This window comes from Patiria miniata, unplaced genomic scaffold, assembly GCF_015706575.1.
Source record: "Patiria miniata isolate m_02_andy unplaced genomic scaffold, ASM1570657v1 HiC_scaffold_7, whole genome shotgun sequence".
Classification (NCBI taxonomy): domain Eukaryota; kingdom Metazoa; phylum Echinodermata; class Asteroidea; order Valvatida; family Asterinidae; genus Patiria; species Patiria miniata.
In genome coordinates this window covers 17,955,368-17,983,163 of record NW_024037074.1, presented here as the reverse complement: position 1 = coordinate 17,983,163, position 27,796 = coordinate 17,955,368, and the positions used below count along the sequence as shown (strand labels likewise).

Below are 27,796 nucleotides of genomic sequence, written 5' to 3'. Positions count from 1 at the left end.
GAAAAAGGACTTGCGAGACCAAACTAAACATATTTCAAAAAGTGGTCGTTTTATGCTATCAACAGGGAATTCAACATCACGGATATGAAGCTGGTCTACAACCGACCTTCCCTAGAACAAATGCTGCAGGAGTTCAAGCTGGCCAGATACACAACCCTGGCCATCGGCCTGGGAATCACCGTCCTCATGGTGCTGATCTGGCCCGTCATCATGACGGCGCTTTTCACCCTGAACAAGAACCAGTTCCAGCATTGGATCAACCTGACCGACACCTGGGCCTTCACGGCCGCCATATTCATCATCGTCGTGCCTTTGGCCACGGAAGTGACGGATATCGTGCGCCAGTTTAAACAGTTGAGGGCGCGTGTGAGGGTAGCGCCCTCCATCAGCGAGACGCCCGAGTCGCCCGTGGCCGAGGCTCGGGCCTGACATGAGCTTGAAGAGACTCTGCAACCGTACAGAGAGGGAACATGCGTCCCGGAAATGTCGGGTGAATGATTAAAGAATAGAGCCATGATGATTATGATACTTATCGGTCAAGATAAGTAATTACAGGTTGATGAAACAGATGGTGCCCGGACTGTCTTTGCTTGTACGGGTTCGTTTCAGTGGTTTTAAGCAGATCGCTGGTAAATACCAGCAGGTACCAGACGCAGAATCGTGTGATGGAATCAGAAAGGTTGTGGTTGACCGCTAGTGCGGTGCTTATATGTACATGTACTTGTTTCATTACCTTCAACCTCACCGAATGCGACGCTTGCCAGAAAGTTGCGACACATCTCTCAGGCGATTCCTAACATTAACAGCGCCCCATGAGATCGCGGGCACCGATATAGACGAAGCCTACAATTTGTAGCAAACGCTTTTCATTGTCACGTATGGGTAACATCCAGCCAAGATATCTCCCGTCCTCTGAATTGCAATTCATGGGTAAAGGAAAGGGATAAAGAAACCAATGTGCCACGCCCAGTGCCCCACTGAGTACCGATGGATGTAACATCCTGGTATAAAAACTGCACACTTTTGTCGTTGCATTAGCAGCTTTATGCTGGCAGATTTCATAGAGCTAAAGGCTCTGTGACCACAGACATGTGGTCATTCAGCTGGTTTGTTTTTATTCAATTTATTGGTACTCTTAGCCTTTCTTATGCCAAGGATTTACACTATCAAACCACGCTAGATGTGATTTTCTATACGAAAAGGGAAGGGGGATCTGAAATGAATGGTTTTGATCGAAGCGCCCCAAAATCCGGAGCATAGTTGTTTCACTTTAACAGGCGACTGTTTTTATGAAGTATGGAATTTCATCTTCACCCTGGTTGTCTGCACAGCGGTAACGGAATCCTTCTAATGAAGGTATATTCAGTACACTTCAACACTGCACAAGTTTAATTAACCATGATATAGGCTAGTCAATTATAATAACACGGTTACCTCTAAACAAAATGATTTACTGAAGTGGGATCTGAACTCGGAAGTTCCGGAGAACTTGCGAACCAGGCGCTCTGAGTGAGCTATCCATGCTATTCTGGCACTTGTCATTTTTTTCCCGGGGTGCTTATCGAGGATTACGCCCAAATTAACAACGCCAGCAAAACTATAGCAATGCTGCATTGAGATTAAGAATTTACACTCAGATAAGATTTGGCATTTTTAAGACAATTTCAATCAGTGATAGATTTTAGCATATTGTATATATTAAGTTTATTAGTATAACAGAACACTTTTTCAATTGTCTCTTATTATGCAGCAACAAGTTTGCATCATTAAATCTGTTTGCGTTTATCGACCGGTATACGTTAATTGCACTGTTCAAGTTAAGGCTAGGCTAGGGATGACAGGAGGATGATTATTTGGTTCAACGTTTTCAGTTTGGAATTTACACAAATTATTTCAATCATCCAAGTCCCCCTAAGTACGAATTTTTAGAATTGGAATGACAAAAACTGTGTGAATTATGATTAGTGGTTCATCCAAAAGCTGGCGATCACTTTTTTGCCGGCCCGGAGTTCAGAAAGTGTGTGTGCATTTGCGTGAATGTTATGTTCTGTGATGACGCCGGGGGAAAAATAGGACGACATGATTTTTCTGATCAAAACGGTTAGCCGTTGTACAAAAAAATGTCAAAAGAAGCATTGAATAGAACAATGAAAAGTTAATGAAAAATTATCTGTGATGGGTCCCAATTCCCGAAGGTCCCCAATCTGGCGATTCTGTACAAAACACATGGGAGGTCTTCCTAAAAAGTTAGAGGGGGTCCCCGATTGCAGGCTAATACACACGTTTACATGACTTTGTGTGTGTTCACGCACCCTGGCACGGGCCTTTTTGTTGGGAACAATTTTTAAAAAATACTTTGGACTATAATGTGCCTCAAATAATGTTTCCCCCACCCCTCCCCTGGGCTGCCCCACCCAAGAGTGGGGATTGCCACTTTTAAAGTGACAAAATCCCCACCCCTCGGTCAAAATTTATACTGAAGTGACAATCCCCGACCAAGCCCCGACATACATGTGTGGGCGCACGAGTGATTGCCTTTGTAGTACGCCAATGGTAACAATGTAATTTGAGTGACCAAAATCCCCACCCTGGGGCGTGAAAAACGTGACCAAATCCCGACATCGGATCTGGGGAGGGGGGGGGGGTAAGTTTGATAGGCGCATAAGTTGCGGGGATTTTCGAATGTTTGTGAACTTTTGGGGGGGGGGGTGCTTTGCTCTGCGTCCCCTTAAAACGTATTTTGAGACTCGTGTGTGATCCTCAAAACTTAGAACTTTCCATTTTTTTTTGAACGGAGTGATCAGTTGTGTTTTTAAATGTTTTTTTTCTGATTAATATAATTCCTGATCTTGGCCAGACGCATAATAACACAGTAGGCCTAACACTGGATATCCCTCCAAAAGTCCCGGTTTTCAATCCAGAAGTTGCATTTACCACAGTTTATTCATCTTTTGCAAGACACGAAACATTAAATATGTTTTCATGACTTCTTGACAAATAGACCAGTAACGACAAAACCAACGCACATTCGGTTATATCGCATTTCTTCATACATGTTAAAAGTGGCTCTATACCTACGAATATCGTATTGTAATACGCAAAATCAAGGGACGTATAGGTTTTTTATGGAATTCAATTGAACCATTTATTCTGAAATATTGAAATCACCTTTCTTATCGCCTTTAAGGACGAAACTAATTGATTTCAAGAGAATTTTAACTTTTAAACAATCGAAAGGAAGATGACAAATGCTCTAATATAATTTTACAAAGGACTTATATATATATTCTTGAAACTTTTGATTTGTGAATGCGTTCAGATATTATATGTATATGTAAAAATGATCTAGAAAGCATTTTTGAAACAAATAATAAAAATGGTCGTACCCACGAAAGTTGGCACGTGGTACAATTTTTGACCTCGTCTGTTTACTCAGGTTTTTGTATTTGTCTAAATTCTAGGCACCTTTTCAGAGTTGTAACGAGTCACTCTATTTTGTGACTCGAGTAGAGTTGAGTAATTGTAAGGAAGTGACTCGAGTCGAGTCGAGTCGACTCAGTCGAGTCATTAGCTCAACAAGGTCGAGTCGAATCGAGTCGAGTCACAGTGGTGGTCGAGTTCGCACCATCTTCTAATAGGGACACCGTTAAAAGCGAACAATGGACACTATCACTCTTCATCCCTGCAAATTTCCCGACGGACGCAGGATTTTTTCCGACAGGCCGATTTCGCGGTCCCCATTTTGCTCCCATCAGCGTCCCGGTTTAATCGCTTTTAAAATCTCTAGCCCGTTGCAATGGTCCCCAGTCCGCAAGCCCCGGTTCCCCTGTTTACGCCACTGTGTCTTGCACGTCAAAAGATCGATGAGTGAATCAGCTATAATTTTTTTTTTTTACAAAAACAGAAAGAAAAAGAACAGTAAACAAAGTTAAAGGATTAATAAACATGCCAACATAAAGATGCCCCTGACAGATTTGTTCAAACTTTAAAACAAGTAGAAAAGATCAACACTGTAAAAAACATTACTAATCCGCATATTAGCCCTTTTCATTGCATAATTTCGTTACATCAGCTATCCCTATCCCTCATGATATCAGTTGATTTGTTGCATTATAAATTTCACAGACACAAATTTAAAGATTTTGGGGAAAAAACGAACCTCAGAAGGAAACAGGAAAAATATCAATTAACAAATCTTATTAATCTGAATGACCAAACGATGAAGATGTTTACCCATAACCGAAGAAGCCTAAAGAAAAGCATGGCCATACGTACGTCATATGCGCACCGACATTCGCTAATAATGCGTCAACCGTCAAAAGATGTCAAAAACTTAATGTAAGTGCTACATGTTAGTCTTGAATGCACCGAAACGAAATAGAATTCCCCCAAACGAAAACGAACATTAGGAACTAAATCCGGGTGCCTAGAAATTGAAATTGAAATTGAATGCCCCAACAACGAAAAAGAAACCCCAATTTGATCAGATGTGTACAAATCCTGAGAAATTGAATGACAGATAATGAAAGTGATCAGAAAAATTCGGAAATTGGCTGAGAAAACCTATATTCGAGGATCGGGGAGGGGGGGGGGCAATGGGGGCATCCCCCCCCCCCAAAAAAAAGAACCCCCTTTTTTTGTTTAAGTGACGTCGCAATAAAGGCAGGCACTGCGTACACCAACATCTTTTCCTATATAAGAATTGCCTCAGATCACGCCTCAGAACATCTAGAATACCCACGCCGTAATTTTTTTTTGAACCCACATTTTGAGGGACCACAGTCGGACTCGAGTCTAGTCATTACATACTCTTCAATTGTGCAATCTTTCATTGTAATCAAATACAATGCAACCACTCTGCCGCTTAGCTCTCTGCCGCGCCGAACGGTCCTGCGTCTAGCGCCCCCATGCGATGAAATTATTTCATACAACAGTCGTCGGGATTGTGATTGTGTGGATGTGGAAGTTCTGCACGTCTTCGTGTGGTGATCGAATTGGATGGGGATTTGGTACCCGTCTGGCCGGCTGGCTGCGGTCGGGGCTTGGATTTCCGACCGTATGACTTCCGGGTAGTAAAGTCAGCCACGGAAGATCCGGATTTACAAGACTAGAGACAGTAGAGAGTTTTCATTAGAACATTGTGCACTATGAATTTAAAACTTCGATATCGCATTATTCATTTCTAGGCCTACTCATAGTTTCATGATTGGAATACCAACTTTTACACGTGAAAAGGTGTCATTGATTTGGCACTGGTGGTGCGTGCTCAGAGCCTCAGTGCTATACGTGTGCAGATCGACTGTGTACAAGTTACACACTGTACAAAAACAACTAGGCCTAGACCTACATGTACAGTACACTCACGAGTCGCTGAGGTCTGGTGTAATTTGAGAGGACGGAACATCCGAACACGTCACAATGAGCCGCTTTGTGGACAGCTTTTGGGTAAGTTTCATAGGCACATCTGCTATCACTCATTAACTTTACAAAGGTTTATTTAGCCGGTTTGCATTTTTCCAGTTACAAATGACATATGAATGAGTCGACTTTCATATAGCACATGTACCTACATGATGTATACTAGCTCTACTGAGTGGAGCGTTGAATTACGGGTGCCCCTCCATATGGAGGGGCACCCGTAATTCAACGCTCCACTCAGTAGAGCTACATGTATACTAATAGTAGGCCTACACTAGTATAACTAGGGTGGTCGGCACTTTTGGGGTTTTTTGGTCCAAATATTACAAACTTGGTATCATTGGAAAGAGCTTCCAAAAAGAAATCTAATGGTACCAATTATAAGTTTATATCTTAAAGTGTGGTGAAGTTATGGTCCATTAAAGGGGCATGTCCAACCCGAATTATTCTGTCGGCATGGTGCGGGGTGTAATATTAAAAAGAAAAATCCAAATCACCTCAAAATATTTGAGAAAGGTTTGGAAAACATTTTCAAGTTCATTTAGATGAGATCATATTATCCTAAATTTGTATCCTCAGGTCCTCTTTATGGTAGTCCTTTAATAGCTGGTATGTGTAAATTTTCTCGGAGCTGTCATATTTGAGGTTGAACCAGGATGGGAATCCTGAATCCAGGGACCTAAAATAGAAATGCATGGAAACCTTGCATTAACATTCACCCAACTGTGTGTTGAAAGTATTTTACGGCCAAAAAAAAAAAGGGTTTTTAACTTAGCAAAAGTATATCTTTAAAGTATGGAAGTATTTGATGACAGACAACATTTCTTCAATATGTAGGTTCCAGTGGGAATTAACTTTATATTTATTTTGTCCCCTTTTTTGGCCTTATGCAGAGATGTATATTCAAAAATAATTTTTAAAAAACATTGAATCTTGTTCTTCATTATACATTGTACTCAGAACAGTCTGGTTAGACTCTGGACTAAACTTATTCAGGAACTAGAAGCCTAGGGCAAAAAAAGCAAAGACAAAAATAAGCTAAATTTAACATGTTTAATGCAAATTTAGTTCAAGATTGGAAAATATTCAGAAACAGTTGAAATATTACTATATTAATTTTTTTTTAGCAGAATTTGTATTTGTATAATGAAAATTTCCCCAATAAAGCTATCCACCAAAATTTACCCCAGTAATCACAGCATTGAAATATTATTGCTTCATGCAGGCATAAAGCATGGAGGAAGAAATAGGCAGCCATTGTGACACCGCCGCGCGCCATATTTTAATCACCTTGCTGAAGGCACCCCGACAACAAAACCCCCCAGCGTCAAAAAGCGTCATGGGAAACATAACCAAAAAACTAGTCACACAAACTCCTGAAATTCCAACCTTTCAGAAACTACCCCTTTTTTAGTCTTTCATGAACTCCTCATGTGAGATTTTTAATGATTTTTCGGCCCAAAAATCATGACAATCTGTACCTTTATTTCGTCGGAAAAAATCTCCCAAATCAGAAGGCCAAAAAAAATCGAGCGTACCTCTTCTTGGTATGAGTCGAAAGAGATTTTCTTTGGCTTTACTATGATGTCATTTCTATTTTTGTCCAACGAAATCTCGGCACATCTCGCCACAAAACGTGAGTGAATGTCACGAGCTAAAAACAAGATGGCCGCTCCCAGGGCGACTGCGATCACAACTTCCCAGAAATAAACATAATTTTCAACACCAGATTTCACGATTTCGAATATGGCGATCATCCAAAACAAAGATATCATTGGAAAGATCCATCATTTCTCTCTGTAATCATCTCATCAGAGAAACTGTTCCAGTTTCAAGAAAAGGTTAAACTGCGCCAGTTTGAAACACACTTTCGCACGCAAATAGATACAAATGAAGATCGAACCCGTTACGCCGACCTCCCTAGTATAACTATAAGTATAACTTTTAAAGGGAATATTTATATACATCATTTGCTTTTGCTGTAATTTCCAGAAATGGATGGAATTGGGCCTTTTGGAAATATATAGCAAATATAGTTACACTGACTTTTTTGATGTTTTGGGTTCGAAAATGCTATAAAAACCAAGAAAAACAATCGTTTTTCTGTAGTCTGGTTCCCTGACTCCATATTAGAAGAAACAGAGCAGTTTACATACATTGGGGAATTGTAAGGTCAGGGAACCAGTCTAGCTGGCTTGCACCCGTTCATAGGTGTGTAATCGATTGCAAACAAGTGCGATGGTCAATTGGGGCCAGTATTTGAAAAAAAGCCAGTTTTTTTCCAACGCTGGTCGGCCGACCAGCGTTGGAAATTGATACAAATATACCACTTTTCTTGAAAATGACAGTATACCAGGTGCCATGATTTTACAGGATGCTTTACACTGTCATTCACTAACAGTCCAGCAAGGTATTTCAAAATGGTTTGGTAGTTTTATTTTTTGATGTTTGCAAATGTTGTATTTTCCCTTTAATATAAGATATTAAATTTTTATTTCTCTTCATGCGAATGCGTGGCCTAGTGCATACATGTAGCATGCCCGCCTCGCAACCAATGCTGCTTGAGTTAGAGTCCCAAAGAGTTGTCTTCTAATATTGTTTTGAAATTTGTTTCTGTCAACAAAATAAGAATTGTCATCTTTTATTGTTTTAATTTGAATCCTACATTTTAATTGCAGAGCGTTTCATTTACGTTGTCTGATTTTTGGCTCTGGCAGATTTTTTTTCTTTAATTAAAAAAAAAGAAATATTTTACACATAAAATATACAGGGTGATATACAAATGTACATGTACATGTAGGTCTGATTTTCATCTCTTTAAACACAGAGTCACGACAACAATGTTAGCGCAGAACCAGATTTGTCACGGTAACGATTTTGATGTCCCCCCAAAAAACGGTCACTGCTTATGTGCCGTGCCGGTATAAAACTTCAAACAATCGGGGACCGGTTCACAGTAAAATATCCACTGCACCTTCTTCATGATAATTATAAGTTGCAGCTTGCAACTCAGTATTTCTTTTTAAATGGAATAACGAGTTGCAAGCTGCAACTTATTCCTGGAAGTACTAACATGACTGAAGTAGTGGAAATGACTTCCAGAACTGTAATGTTTTTACAAACCTTACACAGAAAGACCAAGTGAAGTTGCTAGAAGACAATTCTCAATTTTTTCTCTTGACCAACTACAGCGCGGCTTTTATTCCGAGAGTGTCTCCGTGCCTCGCGCAATGAAATGAAAGCCGCGCTGTAGTTGGTCAAGAGAATTAAAGCGCCCTCAGTCGACGGCAAATGATGAGAGACGGCCGAGTGCAAGACTCCAATGATCCTGGTGAATGAAATTCTGGTAAATTTCACATTTGGGAAAGATTTCCATATACGAAGTTCACTTCTTTTCCTCTGTATTGACTAACAAGCCCCCAGATAGCAATTTCATGTCATCAAAGTCAATTTGAGCAGTGAGAAAATACAAGCATTTTCTTAGAAAACACTTAGAATTTTTCAGTCCAATCTTATAGGGTTTGTACACAGGGTGTTGAGTGAACTTCGTATATGGAAATCTTTCCCTTGTGAAATGTTGAGGCCAAACATTTTGCGACAGGAGAGTTTGGAGGTTTGAAAAAATTGAGAATTTTCTGCTAAGTACAGAACTTCAATCGGTCTTTCTGTAAGTTTGTAAAAACCTTACAGTTCTGGAAGTACAATGTAAGTGGAAATAATAAATATGTCATTGTATATTATTATCTGTTTGCTCATGTTCTATGTTTTATTTCCAAAGGTGCAGGGTTCAAACCTTGGTGAGAATTTTTTTTCTTAAAATAAATAGAGATTTTCTTACTTTTGTTGTGTAAACCAAATTTTAAACAGGGGGAAAGTCCAACAAGCATTCAGTTGTCAATGCACTCATGAGCACAATATTCGACTTCCATACATACAGATAAAATAATCAATCATAAAATCTCTAGAGGGATATATGTATGTACATTGTATATTGCGATATAAACTCACGTTACAGTAAATCCCGTTATAGTTTGTCCGTACATATCTTTGGTAAAAGTTAAAAACCTCTAAGAAACTACTAAACAAAAAACCTCTTATCACATCAAATACGAAGCTTTCCCTCTGCCTTATTTAACAAATAAAAACTGACAATAACACATTTTGCCTGTGAATCCAAGGTGCTAAAATGACTACAAAAACTATAAGTTTAACCCCCCTGAAAATACCTACATGTACTTGTTTAACTCCCTCAGATTTTGTCAGATTCCCTTATTCTATACTTTATTTGAAAGCCTGTTTAGTGTCCTTTCTAATAAAGCCTAAAATCCCAGTTTTCAATAATTGTTCCAATAGACCGGTTTTGTGAAGTCCGCCATGGTCTATTTCATTTTAGCAAATTCGCTGATTAATTATGTAAGAAAACCGCATCTTGACCTCTAGATTTTGACCAATCAGCGGGCGCTTTCTACATCGGGTCTTCGGTCATTCATCCGTTGTCGTGTCGTAGACGTGGATAAAAAAACCTAGACACAGCAACAAAGGCCGTGTCACGTGCTCTGTATTGCATACGTTACGCGATACGTGCTCGACTGTTGTTGTATTTACACTGCATTCGCATTGACCAATCAAACATTTAGTCCTGATTTGGGAATGTAATGACGTCAGGATTTATTAAAGTCGACTCTGATTGGCTGAGACGCGAGATCGCATAAATCTGCATGCTTTGATATATCAGATGTTATGCAGGAGTCTGGGCTCCGTGGATAACGGATGAAGCTCAGACTAGGTTTTGTGTTGGATGGTCACAAATTGTAATGGAACCATGATGATGTACACGAGGAAGTATATACATGTACATTGTAGTTTAGGATCTTGACCTGAAAAGGAAGATCCACCATTGGACACCACAGTACCATGCAGCTGGCAATGTTGAAAAGCATCAGGAAGGTCTTGGAAAGATCACAGGGTTTTGATTTAAGAGGGGAATAATGGGGTGAGACGATGACAAACCACAACTAAATGAATGTGGAGTCTCAATTAAACCTTTCATTTTAATTTTTTTTAAAATCTATTGGTACAGAAATAGAGCCAATCAATTTAAAACTTTAAACAGGGTGATAAAAAAAACCTATAAAACTGAACCTCATACTTTCACTACCCTGAGACTCAAACCACATAAGTAGGGGCCTACATGTACAACAATGTATGTACCAGTGCATAGAGAATCTTTTTAGGAGAAAAATGAAACCAATGTCGCCTGACTCGGTCCAGTAGTTTTTGTTCTATAGCCTATTTTGTGAAGCAAGGTGGGGGCATTTTTGTCCCGATGAACCCTGCCCAGGAATGTGACTTACATTGTAATTGATGGAGCGATTGATGTACAGTAATAATACCCACATGAAAGAAGCGTACTACACAAAATAGGCTCTGCAGCAAAAACTACTGGAGGACCGCATTGGGATATTTTGGTACCATAATTCTTCTAAAAGGATTCTTCATCAATTGGTATCTGCATTGTAGGTGATTTGAGTCTCAGGGTAGTGGGAGTATGATCTTTTTTTTTTTTTTGGATCACACTGTAGACTCTAATTTTCTAAAAAGATGAACTATTCATAATTATCAACTGGTAGGGATGTGCTGAGTATACCGTATGTATTCAAATATTCGGTCACCCATCGAATATCCGATTATGACATTTGTCCATTTAAAAAAATGTGAGTGGTCTTACGAAGATGATGAAATTACGTCTGTGATGTTATTTTAATCTTATAAGTTTCTAGTAGCTACCCAGAGTGTCTTTTACTAGGAACTGGACCAATTCTATCAAAATCCATCAATCACTGTGCGACTAATACAAAACTGTACATGACATAATGGAATCCACCACTGAGACACTGGTTGACATTCATGGACTTGCTGCGCATGGCTTTTATCACAATAGTAGTACAGGAAGCTAGGCAAAATCAATCGGATACCCTTAGCACTGCTTCAGGCCATTAGGCCCAAGTCCATCATACTCCATCAACATTTAGTCATGCCAGGCCTTCTGCACTGTGACTAGTCAAATTCAGTCAACAGACAAAAACAGGCAAGTTTACAGTCCAAGCAAAGCTGCCATTAGCTGACATTTCAAGTTACATAAACAGTCACAGCCGGTCAATCCTGCTTTACGCCGGCTGGGAGCTCTTCACTGTTGAAAACAGTCACTTGATTGATTTTGACTGAAAGGACAACTTGGCACAGAATGTATGTTTGCATAGGAGGGTTAAAGGGAATGTACATCATTGGCTTTTGCTGTAATTTTCAGAAATGAACTATTTGAGGGGTTAGTTTAATAGATCAAAATACTGTTACACTGACAAGTTTGAAGTTTTGTGTTCGAAAATGCTGGAAAAACCTAGAAAAACAAATATGTTCAAGTAGTCTGGTTCCCTGACTTCACTTAAGATGAAATGAATCAATTTATTGATGCCCGAAAATTGTAAGGTAAGGAAACCAGTCTAGCTGGCCTGCACCCGTTCATGAACATGAAACCAATAGCAAACAAAATTTGGACTGAAAAAAAGGTAAATTTGGAGCAGTAGTTGAAAAATAGTTAGGTTTTTCCAACGGTGGTCGGCCGACCACCGTAGGTAATTTATACAAAATACCACTTTTCTTGAAAATGACTTCACACCAGGTGCCATAATTTTACAGGATGCTTTAGACTTTCATTTAATTAAGGAATTTCGTAACAATTTGGTAGTTTTGTTTTCCAATGTTTGCAAATGTTGTGTATTCCCTTTAAAGCTCAATTGTCAAGATTGACAGGGGTATAGGCCAATTGATGCATTTCCCGACCGGCGCATGTAGTTTAGGCTGGCGCATGGAAAGCTTGATTGATTGGCATTTTTAATATTAAAATATTTGAGTATTCAATCAAACCAAGTTCAACTACATGTAATTACTCAAATAGGGGGCCTTCTAATTTGTTTTCGAAAATGCCCGGCCTAAACAGTCAAATGACTGTTAAAAGGATGTACAAAATAGTTTTAAAAAAACACAAATATGCCTGGCCTTAATTGTGCAGGACAAACAAGTGTTTTGATCGGCAATAAAAGACCCTGTGTTACAATTTATAAATTACAATGTACCGAAACAGTGTCAACATAAAAAAGAACCAAGGTTATGTACTTTACATGTAACAATACTTGTGAATTATTATATTGTAAAATGTGGTGAGAGTTACTCTTCCTGTATACATACAAACATACATAATAGACTGAATATTTTCCTCCTTTTGTTCTAAAAGTGGAAACTATTCAGTGGCATGACTTCCCCTTTGACAATGTTTGAGGTTACAAAAGGAACTTCATGCAGTTTTCGAGACTACGCAAGGATGCCACTACCAACTATGGACAGGACTTGTGTATTTTTTTAGCATTTTTGTGTTGTTTCATTACAAAATTAGATAAAAAATCTACAGGAATGACTTTTATTTGCTCGGTGAAACAGTTGATCATCACGTAGCATTTATTCACCAAATTTACGAACAATTTTATTTTGCTTTGAATACGCTGGCAGTACAAATGTACCAATGGCTGAACAGTTGCCAAGTGTGTGGCATGATCCATCGCTAGCAGTAGTCCTTGCTTGCTATTAATAGTGGTGGGAGAAATTAGAGATTTCAAAATCTGGTGATCCTATTATTTTTTTTAACTGAATAACGGTTTAATATCTGATTTCACCAGAAGTTTCCATTCAGCATGTTCAGCTCACATTCCTGCCAATTAAAAAGTGACGAGTGAGTTGCCACATGCAATGCGTTCCGGATCCAGAGCTGTAATTGTGAAAAAAATAGGTGGAAACTCTCTGATCAGTCGAATTGGCAGGCTGTTCATGAACCAAGAAGACCACTGGCGAGTGCATGCGGTTACAATCAGAAACCATACTTTGGTAGAGCAGTCCTCCTGATTTGAAAATCACAGGCGTGTGGAAAAAGGCACACCTGGATTTTCTAGGCGTGTGATTTATCTAGGCGTGTTATTTTTCTAGGCGAGTGATTCTGAGGTCCAAGCCAGGACTGAACAATCTGGTATTTTTTTGTACATGTACTATTCATTTTGGTTTACAAATTAAAGCCGTTTTCTCTTCACCGACATACTGTTTTTTCCATAAATTATGAAGTATAATTATGCTGTAAATGTATGCTGAGGTGTGCGGTACAGAGGGATTCAGGCGTGCGATTATTCGCACTTCTTGGGCAGCTTTTAGGCGTGTGATGGCGTGGGCGTGTGATCGTACGCCTCAAATCAGAAGGACTGGTAGAGCAAATTGGGAGATGTTCCAGTTGTTTTCTTTAGCCTGTGTCACAAAAAAATGGAAGGCTGATTATATTTTACACGTACATTGTACATGTATGGTTAGCTACGAATATCCCATTTTCAAAATCCAAACCCAATAGTGGAATTCAAACCGAATATTAAAAAATCCGGATATTGAATCCCAACACTGGCTATTACGTAGCACTTTGACAGTGAAAGTGGGGACACTGCTTTTTAAACTTCAGCAAGCATAGTACACCATTAAAGGTTTCTTTCTTTGGCATACACTTGCACAGGACACAGACTTCAACAGCACAAACGGCTATGACGTGCTGCTGAAAAGGATGAAAGATGGCCGGGAAATGTGTAAAGATTACGAAGAGTTCTTGAAACAGAGGTAAGCATAGAGATAGATGTTTTAGTAATGCATGCGGGCTAGTGTTTGACCTATTTTGGCAAGTATAGGCATTTGTGGAAACTTCCTTCAGCCCACAAAATCAGTAGGGCTCAGTCAAACAACTTGAAGGACCCATGACCCATGGGGACATATTTTGAGCAACTTTCTTCTCCTCTTTAACTATTTGACATCCCTTTCTGATGAACTTTTTTATTGAAAAGTGCACTTCTTTAAAACATTTTTTTTAAATCCATGCTTTTGCTGACAAATGAGGGTGCTGTTGCTGTGATGTCATTTCAGGAAGACACTGTTATTAATATGTAGTTTAGAGGTTTTCTGTTCAAATTGTGAACCCAAATTTACTCATGGAAAATGTTTGTGAGAAGACTTTGCTCATCAGCTTGTAACAAATCGCAAAAGAAAAGAAAATGTACAACAGCAAAATATCCTTACTTCTGGCAAATTGTGATGATGAAATAGCTGTAACAGTGAGATTTCTGTCTGAAATGACATCACACTTTTGCTCATGAATATGGAAAATTGGCATTAGTGTAAAAAAAATGCCTTTAAAAATGGCAAAATATTAATTTGAAAAAAAAACAAACGGTTAAATGGGACACAAAAGTGCATTTTCATGGATTGCATTAACATAATAACATTACATGGGCCCTTTAAACTGCAACTTTGTCACCTCTGTCAAAATGCACTCCTAGAAGTTGATCAGTCTTTCCAATTTTATTTTAGATATCAAAATATTTGGAGCAGAGTGTCATATCACGGAAATGGTGTATGTACATGTAATGTGTGGGAAAGAAGTGTTCTGTATTTTCACGCCTGAAGAGGTCATTTGCTTAGTAGTCAGTACAAAGATGCATACATGTAGTAATTTAAAAGGTATAAATTGTACTTGACTTTTTTTTTGGGAGTGTTTAAAAAAAATCAATAAAATAAAATTGAAGTTTGTGATCCCATGCTGGCTGCCTGGCTGCATACATGTATACATTGCATACTGGTTTATGGCTTCTGACTGGCACCCCTTAAACTAAGACATTGACAAAGTGGGGAATTGCCAACATATCTCAGTTGATAGAGCACTGGAATGGCAATGATCTTGATAATGGTGCTCAAGGGGTTACGTGTGCTTGATGTACATCATTATTAATACATCATTATTAATATGGTGGTCACAGGCTCAACCCCCCCCCCCCCAGTCAATTGTTTTGTTCCAAAGTTAAAAAAAAAAAAATGTGAGTTATTCTGGCAAAATGAGACAGAATTGGCAGCTCTGTCAAAATGAGGCTTTTAGGAAAGAGAATAAAATTCTCCTTGCAATACAGGAGCACGTTTTGGCGCTGTGACCGTAAACATGTTTCTGGTTCGCGGCCATTTTGGCGCTTCGGTTACACTGAAATGACGTCATTGTTTCGACCAAAGTTGAACCGAGGTTTCCGGTCGGTTCACTTATGTTTCAAGATGGCGGAAAGGTAAACAAGCTTAGCAGACGACGTTACTTTTTACCATAAATGGGGTTTAAATACATGTAGTGGGTTTTTACCTTCAATTGGTACGAAAGTTGATACAGAATATCAGGCCTACTCTTTTTAGAACTTTAGGGAAACGCTATAAAAAAAAACTCCCACTTTTGCTTTGAATGTTATTGTTAATCATGTCCGGTTGCCACGTGAATTTTGTGTGCAGTCACGTAGGCAGTAACATCACGTCATGAACAATTTTCCGGTCAGTTGTTTTCGCGGTGCACAGGAAATATGTTTCAGGTCACGGCTGTGACGTCAGAAACATGTTCCAGTTCAAGGGCCACCAAAACGTGCTCCTGTTTGTTGCACTTCAATTGGACATTAATTCCATCAATTGACAAGTTATGGCTGTTTAAAGTTGACTTTTATGGACATGTCAAAAAAGTAAAATGCTAAGAAAAAGGCCTTGAATGTTTTTAGTTGTAAAAATGAAAACTCCTGTGTTTTTCCTTAAAAAAAAATTGATTCCACAACTTTTATACTCTTTCTTCAAATTGTGTGCAGTAGTTATATAAAAAAATCTGAAAATTGGAAGGAAAACAAATCCAATTTTTTTTTTTTCATTTTTCTTCACTACTGCTGTTACTTTTATGTCTTTTTCTGTTGTCACTTAATATTTTGTGTGCAACAGGTCCAAAGCAGAGGAATCGTTTGGTAAAACTCTTCTTAAGATCTCCAGGACTTCTGGAGGAAAGGAGGAGATTGGGTAAGCCGTCAACAAACAAATCAGAATATGTTCAAAGGGAAACTTTGTCATCAGCAACAATTCGTCAGCAACACCACGAAGTAACACCCATGTACAGTGTACATGTACTGTACATGTACATACCAGTAAAAACTAGCAATCGGAGAAAACGGCATCTAAAGTTGAACGCCTTCTAAAACAACACTTTGCGTCAAAACGGCAGAGTATTTTCCGTTGGGTTTATCGTTGTGGACACTTGATGTATTGAATTGATTAAATCTGCTGTTTTTTCACCCATTTGTGTATTAAATCAACAAGAAATAAGAGAAAAAAGTGAGTGCTGTTTGTGAAAGCGAAAAAGTTGCGAAACTGTAAATTGTCTTTTTCACGAAGTATATGTTGTATACATTGAAGAGTGTCTTCAAAATTGAGTGCCGTATGCTGTATTGTGTTCAATATTTGTTTAAACTTTTTCTTCATGACTTCTATGATACCGAGCATTTTCCCTGTTTATTTCCTGCACACCGTCCTTGCTCTACAAAGCTACCTTTTCCTATTTGTGTCATGCAATCCTTGGTGCAAGGTCAGAAGGCCAAAGGAGTCCATGATCATCTTTGTTTGGTTAGGTGAAACCCCTAGAACAAGGAAGTAGACATGATTGGACAATTGGAAAGTAGGGTAGATTCCTTGGGACTGTTCATACAGTGAAATCTCCATAAGTCAAACTCTTAACTCAAAACAACTGTTAAAACTATGCTGAAGTCAAATTTTGAACCGGTTCCCTTGAGGTTTGACTTACCGAGATTTCACTGTAGGTAGTACACTTTGTATGAATTGTGTTTTAAACACTTAACGCCAGGAATATTTTTTGTCGAAAAAAGTCTCTTTTTTTTAAAAGACAAGATATATCAGCCAAGAAACATCACAGGCTGACTCACATTAAATCATTGCTATGACGTCACACTATTGTTAAAAGTGTGGATTCGGAACTACGAATCTGTTACGCTGGTCACAAAGTGTGGATTCGGAACGAACCTATTTCGAGTCGGAAAGAAATCATCGTCTGAACTACTTGTATCAATTTGTCAACGGAAGGAGCCGGGACAAATGTTGCAACCTGACGCCACTTTTTTTCTCCATATATCATCTCAATGAAGGGCATTCATTGCAAAAATGATGATAAGATATGAATCTGAGACTGAGAAATATTTCCAATTTTGTTAGGAAATACTTTTTAAAAAAATTCTTGACTCTCCATAGACTTTGTACACAATCGCGGAAGTGGCGGCAGGTTGCAAAATTTTTCCCAAGTCTTTTCATCTCCACTCACTGTTAATGGATACTTCTTTTGATGCAATGGTTTAAGTCGAAGAATACACCAGAAAGTGTGGATTCTTAATTTACGAATTCACTCGGCGCTTCAAACACTTTGACCTTGAGAATCCACACTTTCTTGTGTATTCTCCTTAACCTAATGCCATTAAAAATGAAAAAAAAACACTGTATAAAGTCTTGTAAAACTTGGAGTTTCCTCTCTTTTTTTTTTGTTACTTCCCGGGTTATACCCTGTACATACCTGGGACTATAGCATGGCATCCAGGGGGGTATATTATGTTTCATGCTACATGTATAAGGAAGCTGGTGGAGATGAAATACCAATCCCAGATGGGCTTGGGACTAGCCTTGGTCAAGGCGCTAGTTGTTATTCATTCGGGCGTAGCGCGTTAAACGATATCTTCGCTAGCGCTATGCATGCAGTCATATGTCTATGCATGCAGTGCATTACAAATACAGCGCGAACAGCGACCTCACGCGGCCACTATTTGTATGCAAATCAGTTGGACCCAATCTAGCGCCTTGGTTCAATCGTCCATGTGAGGTTTTGGGGGCGGTGCTCATTATGTTAATAGCCTTAGCTGACCTTAAATGTCATTTTCTTATTGGTCGATCGTTGCGTGGAAACTTGCAGAGTGAAACGTGGCACCGTACATAATCCATACACGTACACGTTGTGTGTCTCTGCACACGGCACCAATGCACAAAAACTGTGGTTCCTGTCACGTCCGCAAAGGCGAATGGCTGCAAATAATTTGATGACGTCCGGATTTACCAAGGTGTGATTGGACACTCCACTTATTAGCCCCGCCTACACTTATCTGTATTCGCATACGAGGTCGTGCGCTAGAAATCCAGCGCAAAATAAGACAAACATAAGCTTTTGTCGACGATTGAACCAAGGCGCTAGATTGGGTCCAACTGATTTGCATAGAAACCGTGGCCGCGTGAGGTTGCTGTTCGCGCTGTAGCACCACATGCATAACACTAGCGAGGATATCGTTTACCGCGCTACGGCCGGGATTAATACAACTAGCGTCTTGACCAAGGCTACATCCAGAGGGATATATTATGTTTCATGCTACATGTATAAGGAAACTGGTGGAGATGAATTAATACCAATCCCAGATGGGCTTGGGACAGACTTATTACATTACTTGTGTAGAAAATATAAATTTCCATAAATACATGGCTCATACAAGTGTACTTTATTAATTTTTTTGATGGCTTCTGACTACATGTAGCACCCCATGAACAAAGGTACTGACATATTGGGAGACCAACAACATATACAAAAATGTAGGGCTGGATAGCGCGGTTGGTAGATTGCTCGTAGTTGTACAGTGTTCTGGCAGACGCAGGTTCAAATCCAGCTCTGACAGTAGTTTCTTTGTTCGAAGTTTAATGGTAATTTACAGGACCAATTGGAAATTTAATTGTTTAGCATTGTTTAGTGAACATGGTGTGTTGTTGGTGGTGTAAATTTAATTGTTGTGACAATTAAGAGACTGTTTTCAACTTCCTCCCAGAACTTTGAAGACAGCCTGGAGCGAGGTGATCACGCAGACCGAGAACTGTGGCCAGTCTCACATTGACATCTCAGTTCGGCTAACAGAAGAAGCGAAGAAGGTGGAAGACTTCCGAGAGACACAGAAGGAAAGACGGCGGAAACATGAAGAGTGCATCAAGAAGCTTATCAATGCCAAGAAAGATCAGCACAACAAAGTCATGCATGTAAGATGTCCATCGAAATCACCGCTAAGCAAAAGAAAGAAAAGGAAAACGCTTAGGCCAAAAAAAAAGTCTCCGGTTTCTGGTATGGAGCTTGCCCAAAAAGTGGTGCAGCGACGCGGCTTTTTTTTTTTTTTAATCTGATTTTTTGCTTCAAATGTCAGCTGATGACTACAAATGGTGTCCGACTAAACTTAGTGCAAATATATGGGAGTCCAGAGAGGCCACATAAAGCTTATTCTCGACCATAACCCAATCTAAAAACACGTTAAAATTGTGCAGCAGCAGGATTCCAGTCAAACCAGTGAGTTTGGCGGTTTGAGACATCATCTTTCATTAAAAAAAAACCTTTTTCATTTTGCCGACATGCATGGCTACAGCGACGCGATGTTTTTAGTGCAAAGCAAAAATTGACAGTTCCAGCTACCAGCATTATGCATGAATGTTTTTGATTGGTAACATGATTTGGATGAGGAAATCTCTCCGGTGCTGAGGAGAGTTCTGTGCTCAGGAGAATTTTGTGCTGAGCTGAGTGGGCTTGGGCGATTCCAAAAAAAATTGGAATTGATTCCGATTCCACACTGGAATCATGATTCCATATTGAATCAAATCAATTTCTATCCATCCAAAGGAAAGAACCCCATTAATTTCACTAATGATTACTATACAGGGTAAGTCAAAAAGAAAGTGACCTAATAAGAAAACAATATTTAAACAAATATATGGCTCCTTCTATTCAATAAAAAATAACAAACAGATAAAGTATGTGTTTATCGACTAGTAACTGTAAAAATCTCATGTAATTTGCATTCTGTATTAACAAGTTAGGTCTACAGGGTGAGTAAAAAAAAAACGCAACCCAAATGTCGGGACTATTGTTTTTATAGTGAAGTTCTGCATGTAGCACTTTCAAAATCTAGGACATGAAAGCCCAATTCATAAGCTTTCTTTCAGTACAAGAATCATTCGAATCACTAATGTACTTTTCATGTTACGGAACTTTTAAACACAACCACCGTTTTATAGTTCTGTCCACGGATCACAAAAAGGTAAAGTGTTCTTTCAGCAAAATGAAAACAAATCACATAGGGATGTGTGTAAATTGTTTTCGTCTTGCTGAAAGAACGCTCACCTTTTTTTGTGATCCGTGAACAGAACTTTAAAACGGTGGTTGTGTTTAAAATTCCGTAACCTGAAAAGTACTTGAGTGATTTGAATGATTCTTGTACTAAAAGAAAGCTTATGAATTAGGCTTTCATATTCTAGATTTTGAAAGTGCTACATGCAGAACGTCACTAAAACAATGGTCCGGACATTTGGGTTTCGCTTTTTTTTACTCACCCTGTATTTTAATACAAACATCACAAAATTCAACTGTCCACCACAATGATCATTTACCGTTCCACTCATTGATGAATACATGTACCCTTTAAATACAATGAAACAGGGATGTTTTCCACCTCCATGATTGAACAAAATTTGCATGGTAAAACAGACAAAAATCACTATCATTATTTCAGAAAAAGAAGACTTTGTTTTTCCCTCATATTCAAAACACAAAATCTGAAAGGAAAAATAAGGATTCAGTCTTGACTCAAATTATAAAAATCCCATTGTTTGTATTTTTATGTCAGTGTGTAATTTCTGGTTCTCACTCAGCTCAGTACTGTAGCTTCAAATGGCATTCCATGGACAGCTGTACAAATGGGTTCTTTTAATAGTAAAATATGCCTCACTTGTTATAGCACAGATCAATATAATTTTTTTTTTTTTTTTCAAATGAGTGGAAGAACATACTCGTTTGATTATACATGTATGCTTCATTTGTGTTTCGAATTTAATTGCTTTTTAAGGGGAAAAAATCATTAATTCAGGTCAATTTCCTTTTGACTAGCCCAGTATACAGTGTCATTCTTGTAAAAATGATAATTTGTCACAACTTTGGACGTGTCGAGTGACCAAAAAAAATGTTTTAAAGTGTCTGGAACCTATTCTTGGGAGAATTGAATTTTTACTACCGGGAATCCATTCCTCAAAAAAAATGGGATCACGATTCCGATTCTAAATTTGGTATGGAATCGTTTCTATTCAATTCAGACCTGAATGCGCCCTAGCCTACCCAGATGCTGCATGAAAATGGCCTCCAGGCCCAATTTCATACATTTACATTTTTTGTAGCTCTGTCAACCATGGAATTACACACTTACAAATGTTCGCCATTCTGTGCTTACAGTGGTAACTAGAGAATTCTGCACTAACCCTGCAAGCACAAAAACCTTACTAAGGATTAACATTGTATGGGCATCTGAAATCTCTTTCTATTCCCTGAAAGAGCTAGATGGAATATTCTGTTATTCTTAGCCGGCCTGAATTCATACATGCACCAGTTCTCAATATTCATCTCCGCTAACTATACATTTGTGTAGCTGTTCATGTTAACGTATTCCATGGGTTAGGCCAAAAAAATTAATAAGTCGGTCTCTGGTCAGCGCGCGCGTTGATTTTAATCATGCGCATCAATCTTTTTTTTTTCCAAAATGTTCCGCGGTAGCTCCAACAGCGCCCTCTATTGCCACACCTCCTCAATTTTTTTTTACCAAAGAGCACCAAGGAATGGGAAATTGCACCAAGGCAAATGATCGAGAGCACCAAGGCAAATTATGGAGGACACCAATGTACATGAGGACACCAAAAAAGCAAAATTGTACCCCACCTTGTCTGTACAATCCAAGCTTGAAGAAAAAAAAAAAAGCCGTGTAGCCGCGTCAATTCCAGAACTTTGGTCTGACCAGAGACCAAATATTTTTTTTGGGGGGGGGCCTTAGCACAGTATTTTGGCTTGTGTCATATGTGTCGATCCTTCCCTAAAAAAAGTAGAAACATTTCAACTTCTGGTTCTGTGTCAAGATGTGGCTTGTTCAACGATATTCACACGATTTCTCAGTTTTGTGACCTGAGCATGTAATTAATTGTCCTTGATACAGACAGTTCTGTCATGGCGCCGCAAACACATCAAAATTGACCTGAAACTGGCTTTAGGACTTTGCTTACAGGATTATGGCACAGACATTGTGTGTAAAAGACACATAAATCATGGTGACAATTGATGATAACACCATGTGTGTACATGTACATATATGTGTTTTGTGGAGATGGCAAATATCTTTCTTTAGACATAATCTGTGACTGTATGTCAAATTCCATGCTTGTATCATCAAATGCACAAATCTTCCAACTAGTTCCCTTATCTGCCCCACACCATTGTGTAAATAGCCATCATAACATCATTTGATGATCTTGTGGTAACCTGGCAACACTCAGACGGACTGGTTGCCGTGATCAAAAGAGGAAGTTTACCAGAGACTTTTGCCTTAATACCAAGAGAACAGGGAACATAAATAAACACAAGGAAGGATTTCACTAAAAGCTAGAGGAAACAATTTTAGGAAACAATTTGTTATCTTAGTAATGATGAATTTTTTAAAAATAGATAAAACTATTCAAATGTTCTCATATTGGATCAATGATCTTATATCTGATGTACTAGAGTGCCGGAAAATGTTGTATCCGGATGTTTTACAATTGATTTGTTCTCAGGGTTAACTTTTTTTCTGTGAACTGACTTCCTTATTTCTAAACCAACAGTCACACAGTCAAAAATTTCTTCCACTTTCTTTGCCATGCATTTGTATACAGACTACATGTAGTAGAAATAAAAGTCAGATCCCATTTGTGCTACACAAAAGAAGTAATTGGCAGGTACACAGCTGGCATATCAATCGCCTCCAGTCAAAGCATGGCTATATCAAATTAACAAGGGAAATCTTAGCTGTTAAAACAATCACTTGATTGATTTTGACTGCTGTGTTGGTGTATATTGTGCCTGAATTTGTCAGGCAGAGCTAGGGAGAGTTTTGCAAGTTAATAATATTAGTTATCCCGCGAGCGCGAGTGGAACACGGAATAATGTAGTGCGTCTGTGTCCCACATACCACGAGGCCGAATGTGGGACACAGACGCACTACATTTTCTGTGTTCCACGAGCGCGAGCGTGATGACGAATTTATCTTCAAGCAAACTTGACGCGCAGTAAAGTTGGACCATCACTTTACACGAACCTTTCAGCGGTTTAGCGCATGCAGCTGGAATGTCGCTCGCATCTTGGAATAGCCCAATACGCAGGGTGCGATATGGACCGTGCAATACAGCCTCATATCACACTGTTGTTGCCATGGATCGACCAATCAGGATCGAGGATACAAGTTTGCTTGAAGATAAAAAGTGAAGATACCCTGGGTAAAGAAATGGAATAAATAAATGTTGCAGCATCAAAACAACTTATGTGTAGCCACAACAGCAGTATATATCATAGCTTACCGGAACAACAAAAATACAATGTATGACTACAGTATTTTTGCCTAAACTTCATCATGCAACATTTCCATCTTTGTTTCAATGCTGAAAAATTATAGAACACAGACTATCGTCTCCCCTACCCGTTATGAAATCAACACCGGTCCACTGTAAGCGAAACCAGGTCTGATCGAACAAGGGTAGGCAAGGCATGCCGTTCTTACTAGTGGTGGGAGAAATCGAAGATTTCAAAATCCGGTTATCCAATTTACCGGAAGCTCCCATTCAGTTCACAGTCATGCCAACAAATAATGACGAGTGAGGTGCCACATGGAATGCCACAACGATTTGGTCTAGTTTGCAGGATTGAATGACCACTAGGCTTTTACAAAAACACTTGAGCTGTAATGTTGGGGAAAAATGGGTGGGAACTCTCTTATCAGATGAATGAGTAGGCTATTCGTGAACCAAGAAGACCGCTAGACTTTGAAGTAAATAAAGGGGTGTTCCAGTGGTTTTCTTTAGCTTGTGTCACCAAAAATTGGAAGGCCCAATTTTCCTAAAGTTGTTTTCGAATGTCCGGTATCCAAAATCTAAACTAAATAGTGAAATTCAAACGGAATGTTTAAAAATTTGGATTGTAATCCCACCCCCGGTTCACACTGAACACCTGCATACATGTACACTGGTCTGCTCATACACTGGTCGGCTGTAGTTTTTTATTTTTCTACCCAGGTATAGAACCTCTTAAAGGGAAAATACAGCATTTGCAAACATCAAAAAACGAAATGATCAAATGATCACGAAATACCTTACAGAATTGTTAGGGACTGACAGTCTAAAGCATCCTTAAAATCGTGGCTCCTGGTGGGCTGACATTTTCAAGAAAAACTGTATTTTTCCAACTCTGGTCGGCTGACCAGCATTGGAGAAAACTCAGCTTTTTTCCAAAAATTGTTCTTAATTTTTCATATTTAGTTATTCTGACTTTTCTTTGCAATTGATCACACACCTGTGAAGGGGTACAAGCCTGCTAGACTGATTCTCTGACCTTACAATTCCCCAAAGTGTATTAATTGCTTCGTTTCATCTTAAGTGGGGTCAGGGAACCAGACTACAAGAACATGATAGGTTTTCTTGGTTTTTCCAGCATCTACAAGCCCAAAACATAAAACAAGTTAGTTTAACAATATTTTATATAACATACTAATCCTCCAAATCCATTTATTTCTGAAAATCGCAGCAAAAGCAAATGTTGTACATTCCCTTTAACCCTAGTCCTGACCAGCGTTGGATTTGACCTCTTGTAGAGCACTATATGGACACAGTAGAAGTATGTACCGGTAGAAGCCATGTTGGACTAGGCTAGTGTGAAAGGGCTATACCGTAAAATCTCTGCGTAATTAAGACCTGGGTCTAACACGGATATTTTGGATACTGGTAATAGGGCCTTTGGTAACAACACTGCCCTGCCCCCCATACAATTATGTGTAATATTATCTGCTATAATTTATCTCAAACTTCAAAAATAAACTTCAAATCTTGGTACAGTTGGAACATCAAACAATGTATTTTTCCAGACGTGACAAAGAGCAAATTGTTTGTCCTTACCTTTTGCAGAGCAAGCGAAGTTATGACAGTAAATGCAGGGAGTTGGACATAGCGGAAGATACCTACATGAAAGGACGACTGGTCGCACCACCGAAGGACATAGAAAAGGTCCGTCATTAGTTTCCAATTTTACTAGAAAATTTTCCACAAAAAACCCACAGGAATGTCTATTTCTGGAAATGGGAACCAGTATGTTATAAATGTACATGTATGTGTTGCGGTGCATGATTTTAAGGTTTTGCAAAAGTTGTTGACGTGGTGGAGGCTGAAGATATAATACTCAATTCTAAAAAAAAAATGCTTCATTGCTTTTTTTTTACTTTGAAAATATTGTCACATTGTTGTTTCAAGAACACTTATTAGTTAAAAAAAAAAGTTGTGAACAAAAAGATTTGCCTTCTTTTTGCTCTGTAGCTGATGTGTATTTGTTAAAGTACGGGGAAAAAAGCCTGTTAATTTTTTTATGAACAGCATTGATTAAAAAGCCCATTTCCGTCCACATTTTTGACTCCGTTTTCATAATACACATTTAGTATGCATGCATTAATTGTCCAAGCATTGTGCATGCCTTACATAAATTAGCCATGTTATTATAAGTACATTTTAAAACAAGGAAATGCGTCAAGAATCAAAAATGAGTTTTAGTTTCAGATGTATACTTTTTCCGACTGACAAGCAGTGTACTTTGAATGGAAAGTGACACTTTGATTGTTCAAAGTTCATATATGTCATCTGGCTACTGAGACTGTGCAGTACATTAAAGGGAAAATACAACATTTGCAAACATCAAAAAATAAAACTACCAACTCATTTTGAAATACCTTGCTGGACTGTTAGTGAATGACAGTGTAAAGCATCCTGTAAAATCATGGCACCTGGTATACTGTCATTTTCAAGAAAAGTGCTATTTTTGTATCAATTTCCAACGCTGATCGGCCAATCAGCATTGGAAAAAACTGGCTTTTTTTTCAAATACTGGCCCCAATTGACCATCGCACTTGTTTGCAATCGATTACAAACCTATGAACGGGTACGAGCCAGCTAGACTGGTTCCCTGACCTTACAATTCCCCAATGTATGTAAACTGCTCTGTTTCTTCTTATATGGAGTCAGGGAACCAGACTACAGGAAAATGATCGTTTTTCTTGGTTTTTATAGCATTTTCGAACCCAAAACCTCAAAAAAGTCAGTGTAACTATATTTGCTATATATTTCCAACCCCCCAATTCCATCCATTTCTGAAAATTACAGCAAAAGCAAATGATGTATATTCCCTTTAAAAAGGTTCACATGCATTGACATGTAGGCTCTCCATCCGTTCGTAGTGGTTATAATGTTACATATTGTGACTACTTGTGATTTCCTTCTTTAGTGTACCATCTAGTGTAATGTTACATTTGGACCATTCCAGCATTATGAAAGGAAGTGTAATGTCCGTGACAAAGCCTATTATAATTCATGATATCTGTTAAAGGGAATATACATCATTTGCTTTTGCTGTAATTTTCAGAAATGGATGGAATTGGGGGGTTGGAAATATATAGCAAATATAGTTACACTGACTTTTTTGAGGTTTTGGGTTCGAAAATGCTATAAAAACCAAGAAAACCAATCATTTTCCTGTAGTCTGGTTCCCTGACTCCATATAAGAAGAAACAGAGCAGTTTACATACATTGGGGAATTGTAAGGTCAGGGAACCAGTCTAGCTGGCTTGTACCCGTTCATAGGTGTGTAATCGATTGCAAACAAGTGCGATGGTCAATTGGGGCCAGTATTTGAAAAAAAGCTAGTTTTTTCCAACGCTGATCGGCCGATCAGTGTTGGAAATTGATACAAAAATATCACTTTTCTTGAAAATGACAGTATACCAGGTGCCATGATTTTACAGGATGCTTTACACTGTCATTCACTAACAGTCCAGGGAGGTAATTCAAAATGATTTGGTAGTTTTATTTTTTGATGTTTGCAAATGTTGTATTTTCCCTTTAAATTAATGGTTCAGAGAAATGATCCAAAACTCCTAGTCTGTAATCTCCTTGGCCATCAAGATGATGGATGTATTAGATTTGAAAAATACATTTTCAGGTTTATTCACTGAGCTCTTAAAGGTAATATACAAAATGAACACACACAAAAACAGAACTACCAAATTATTATGAAATGCCTTACTTGACTTGACTTTACGTGAATAATAGTCTCAGGCATCGTGACACCTGGTGTGCTGTCATTTTCAAGAAGAAGTGGAATTTTTTGTATCAATTTCCAACAACGGTTGGCCAGCTGTGGTTGGAAAAAAAAATGACTTTTAAAAAAAAATAAGTAGTTTTTCATGCGGCCTTTTTGAAAAAATGAAGGAGGCGGGCGCTTTTTTTCCTTCCTAAGATAGCGGATTTTCCAAGATGGCGGATGGATTCTTCAATTTTCTCA

General features: G+C 38.7%; 2 protein-coding genes across 2 annotated transcripts in view; both read left to right on the top strand.

The window, feature by feature from the left end:
- The window catches only part of LOC119745013 (urea-proton symporter DUR3-like), a 39,710-nt gene extending 38,257 nt beyond the window's left edge, over positions 1 to 1,453 (top strand). Inside the window, exon 12 of the mRNA XM_038221238.1 lies at positions 66 to 1,453. Within this exon, the coding sequence (XP_038077166.1) occupies positions 66 to 429 (364 nt within the window). The 3' untranslated portion in view covers positions 430 to 1,453. The remainder of the gene's footprint in view (positions 1 to 65) is intronic.
- Positions 1,454 to 5,003: 3,550 nt separating this feature from the next.
- LOC119745570 (proline-serine-threonine phosphatase-interacting protein 1-like) overlaps positions 5,004 to 27,796 on the top strand; it is a 39,011-nt gene continuing 16,218 nt past the window's right edge. The window contains exons 1-5 of the mRNA XM_038222022.1: positions 5,004 to 5,445; positions 14,018 to 14,118; positions 16,285 to 16,359; positions 19,203 to 19,407; positions 25,378 to 25,476. Coding sequence (XP_038077950.1) covers positions 5,419 to 5,445; positions 14,018 to 14,118; positions 16,285 to 16,359; positions 19,203 to 19,407; positions 25,378 to 25,476 — 507 coding nt within the window. The 5' untranslated portion in view covers positions 5,004 to 5,418. The remainder of the gene's footprint in view (positions 5,446 to 14,017; positions 14,119 to 16,284; positions 16,360 to 19,202; positions 19,408 to 25,377; positions 25,477 to 27,796) is intronic.